The 4,182-nt window shown below is 35.6% G+C and overlaps 1 protein-coding gene across 4 annotated transcripts in view; it reads right to left on the bottom strand.

The window, feature by feature from the left end:
• The window catches only part of caln1 (calneuron 1), an 83,558-nt gene that overhangs the window by 35,601 nt on the left and 43,775 nt on the right, over window positions 1-4,182 (bottom strand). For all 4 annotated transcript variants that reach the window (XM_015033018.1, XM_015033027.1, XM_015033010.1 and 1 more), the window contains one exon: window positions 1,313-1,425. In XM_015033018.1, the coding sequence (XP_014888504.1) occupies window positions 1,313-1,425 (113 nt within the window). The remainder of the gene's footprint in view (window positions 1-1,312; window positions 1,426-4,182) is intronic.

The raw sequence follows: 4,182 nt of genomic DNA, 5'->3' as shown, positions 1-4,182 counted from the left end.
AGGGGAGATGATTGTTGTCCATTATGACTGATGTTGGAGAAGGGGACAACATAACATTAGAGGAGGGGACATGATCATGATGACTGATGGGAAAAATACAATGAACTTCCTTCTCTCTTTGCTATGCATCCTAGATGTCTCCTTTTCATCTCGTCTGAGGTTTGGGGGTCAAAGTTCAGATGCTATTTGAGCTTTTAAGATGCTAATCAGCTGTTCCTAATTATATAAATAACATGTTGATTCATAGCAACTGTCTGAAAGTTCATTAGTTCATTCTTCCAGCTGCACAGAATCCAAAACCAGATGGAATAATTGTCCATAATAACAAAAATTATGAACAAAAGTCTATAAAACAAGGAATCCAACATCCTGCCACAGTGAGCGACGCAACTCTAGAAACAAACACCTTTCAACATTTAACTTTTACTTCAAACAAGACATTCTAAAGCAATAACCAAGCTTCTGAGATTCACATTCCCAAATTATCACAGACTATAAAAAAACAAAAACTGAATCTTCAGCACATCATTTATGAGCTACGTCGACTTATAGTTGTCATAAACCAAGCTTTGCTGTTTATTTCATCCTCTCTAAGCTTCCTTTACACTCCAGAGGAGGCCCATCGCTCCCAGGCAAACGTTTATTACAGAAAACAAAATGTGGAAGCAGCACCGTATTTCGATAAGTCGATGTTGTTGGAAGTACGTTCGCCCTGTAGTTTTACAGTGCAGACCATAAGTTGTGACCCAGAGGTAACACTGGTCAAGATGGAGATTTTGGTAAAAGCTTTACAGGTGCCAGATATCCTGCCCTTTACACACACACAGACATGTTTTCGTCACTTGTGGGGACTTCACATTGACTTTCATTAATTTCTACAGTCTAACCCTCATCTTAACCTTTACCCAAAACCTAACCACCACAGACCGAACCACTAACCCAAAAACAACAATTTCCCTCATGGGGACCAAGAAAATGTCCCCACAAGGAGCAATGGTCCCCATAACCCCACATTGTAGATAGGTTCCCATAAGGATATAAAAACCTGGTACACGCACACACCTACACACCTACACACCTACACACACACACACACACACACACACAGCAGTTTGTTTCTTTTTCTATTGGATTAATTCTGTTTTATCAGTCAGTTTTACTCATTTTTCCCTCTAATCCTGAAGCCTTCATGTTCATCGTCTTCAGTTCCATTCTTTAACGTTTCAGATCTGATGTGTCAGCATCCGGCTGTGAACATTTGGATTAAATCACAATAAAAGCCACAGTAGCTGCTGAAAGGATTCAGATTTACCTGCCAGAAGATGGTGTCTATCGTGCTGCCCAGGAAGCCTTCTCTCGTTTCAGACGACAGCAGCTTGGGGCCCAGAATCGTCATGAACTCCTCAAAGTCAACCTGTCCATCACCTGAAAGAGGATGGACATTTATTTATGTTCTAGTTTTGTTCTTTCAGCATTAAGGGTTTTTTTTCCCTGTGGATTGAAAGGTTGAAAGGAGAAGCAGCATTCAACTTCTACACAACAAAAATCTGGAACAAACTTCCAGAAAACTGCGAAACAACCAAAACACAGAGTTCATTTAAATCAAAGTTAAAACTCACCTGTTAGAGCTGCTTTTGATTAATAATACCTGGAACACTGACCAACATATCTGACATTAAAATATAATGTTTGGTTTATAAATTGTTGACTTCATGTTGTTTTTGTTGCTTTTTATTTTTGTGTTTTTACAAAGTAAACCAATTTGAACTGCTATGCTATGCAGACTGATTGATTGATTAAAAATGACCAAAAATAAGTAAAATTTCAAAGTGCACACTGCAAAAACACAAAATCTTACCAAGTATGTTTGATCTAGCTTCTAGTTCAAATACCTTAGTACACTTGAAATAAAGCAAAACTACAAGTAAATTTTAAACAAGATATAGAAACCTGTTTGATGTAAATGATTACATTATGCTGATGAAAACATTTTTGTTCCAATGAAAGATTATCACTTATAAACTGGGAAAAATAAAAGTTAAATAATTTTCCAATGAAACTAGAACTTTTTCTTCAATATTAAAGAATTATTGACTTAAAACAAGCTCTTATATCCTGTATTTTTGCAGTAAAAATCATTTTATGAGCAGCTCATTTAGTTTTTTTGCATTTTGAAGTTCTGCTTAGAAACTTCTGAATTTTCAGCAGAGCAAAATATGAATTTCTACCATTTTTAACTGTTCTTAATATTTTGGGTTGTGTCTTTGCTGCCAGTGATTCTTTGCTTTCATCTAAATCTGTGCCGCTCTGTTGCATCAAATCGCCCCAAAAATGCAGTGAATTTATAGATAAAATGTGGATCTGAATATGAATATGCCATGTGGGTTAAATCTCTCTGATCTGATTGCTCTACCCACACCATCAGCATGCGGCAGTAGTGTGTGAGTTTCTTTAATATGAATAATACAGTAATGACTAAAATAGCTGTGCTTAGCCATCTGCACAGACCTATTTGTCACAGCACCCAGTATCCAGTACCTGCACTGCATGCAGATTCAGCCGCAGCACCTAAATATTCATTAATCTTCACTAAAAACAACAGAATTTTAACTGAAAATGTAAAATATTGAAGCTACAAATTAAAAACATGAAAAAATTAAATATTCTGTCAAGTTTTTGTATCAGATTTTGTTTGCTTTTGACTAATCTGTGTAAACCTTGTAAGCTACCAATACTAACAGGACTGTGTGTTTGAAAATGGTGGAAATACTTATAAATTAACAAGCTAACATTGTAATAAAATGACATGGAGTGTGTTTTGTAATCATTTTTGAAACTGAAACAGTAATGTTTTGTTATGCCCTTTCATGAAAGCTACTAAATGAACAGTGTGCAGCGCAGCCTAACGCTGTGGAACAAATGTGAACATTTTTTTTACTAAACACATCATGGATGCTGGGTCTCATTTTGTAGGCACTGTTTGTGACAGCTCAACATTCGGCACAAAGTCACTGAGTCACTTTCTGTGTCCGTTACAGTCAAAGCCACCTGCTTTTCACGTCTTTTTTCCCCTTACATTTTTTACAACCCAGCAGCTGGAAACTGAACAAATGAATTATTACAGAAGTGAATTTGTGCACGCATGAGCAAAGTCACTCAAGTTCACTTGAAAGACAGAAGAAACTAAGAGCTAAACTGGAGGAAAATCAAAAGAGAGAAACAAAAAGCAGACATAGTTTCACAGAGCTGATGTGAGTTAGCAGAACGGATAGCTGTCGATTTGGTGATTAGCTGAACTTTGCTGCAAGGCTGAAAATCAGCAGGTTAGTGAGGATCAAATGTTCACTACATCTCATCTGGCCAAAATATAATCACCAAAATCCAATCCCAGTCGTCTGCTAATGTCATCCCTCTCTTTAATGCCGTCTCTCTTCCTACTAATTATCATATGAATGCTCAGACTTAAATTTAAAAACTTTTCCAAACTCTGGTGATGAATCAAGGCTGCAGCTTAAAATTAGCTTCATGAATTTAAAACAATGTACAGCACCTCTTTATTGAAGTGATAAATAATGCAGTACAATAATGTCTGGAAGAAAGTAAGTGGTTCAGAAGGTAAAAAGGTTGTCAGGGATAAAAGAATATCTAAACCACACTGCAAAAACAAAATCTAACCAAATAATTTTGGTCTAACTTCTATTGCAAATATGTTGTTACACTTGAAATAATACAAAACAAACATAAGTAAATTGTCAGCAACATACAGGAGTTTGTTTTAAGTTAATATTTCCTTAATATTGATGAAAAAGTTATAATTATAACATGGGAAAAATGTCTTGTTATAAGTGAAATAACCTGCCAGTGGAAGATTGGCATCAATATTAAGAGATTATTTACTTAAAACCAGCTCCTAATATCTTGCTAAAAAAGTTACTTGTAAGTTAGTTTGTCTTATTTCAAGTGAACTGAGATATTTACATTAGAAACTAATCAAAAATACTTTATAGTATTTGGTGTTTTTGGAGTGCTCTGAATATCCTCTATAAGCTGTCAGGCACTTTTATTCTAACTGGTGTTTGTCTCAGACTTTGCTTGATACAAATAATACTTTCAGAAAAAAGTTTTTCCATGTGTTTTGTTTAAAAGGTCGGTAACACTTTATTTGAAGGGGGGTGAATAAGA

The sequence above is a fragment of the Poecilia latipinna genome, unplaced genomic scaffold (genome assembly GCF_001443285.1).
Source record: "Poecilia latipinna isolate Pla-1442-1.1 unplaced genomic scaffold, P_latipinna-1.0 Scaffold15, whole genome shotgun sequence".
NCBI lineage: Eukaryota > Metazoa > Chordata > Actinopteri > Cyprinodontiformes > Poeciliidae > Poecilia > Poecilia latipinna.
Note: the sequence above shows the minus strand (reverse complement) of the source record. Positions and strands in the feature narration are given on the sequence as shown.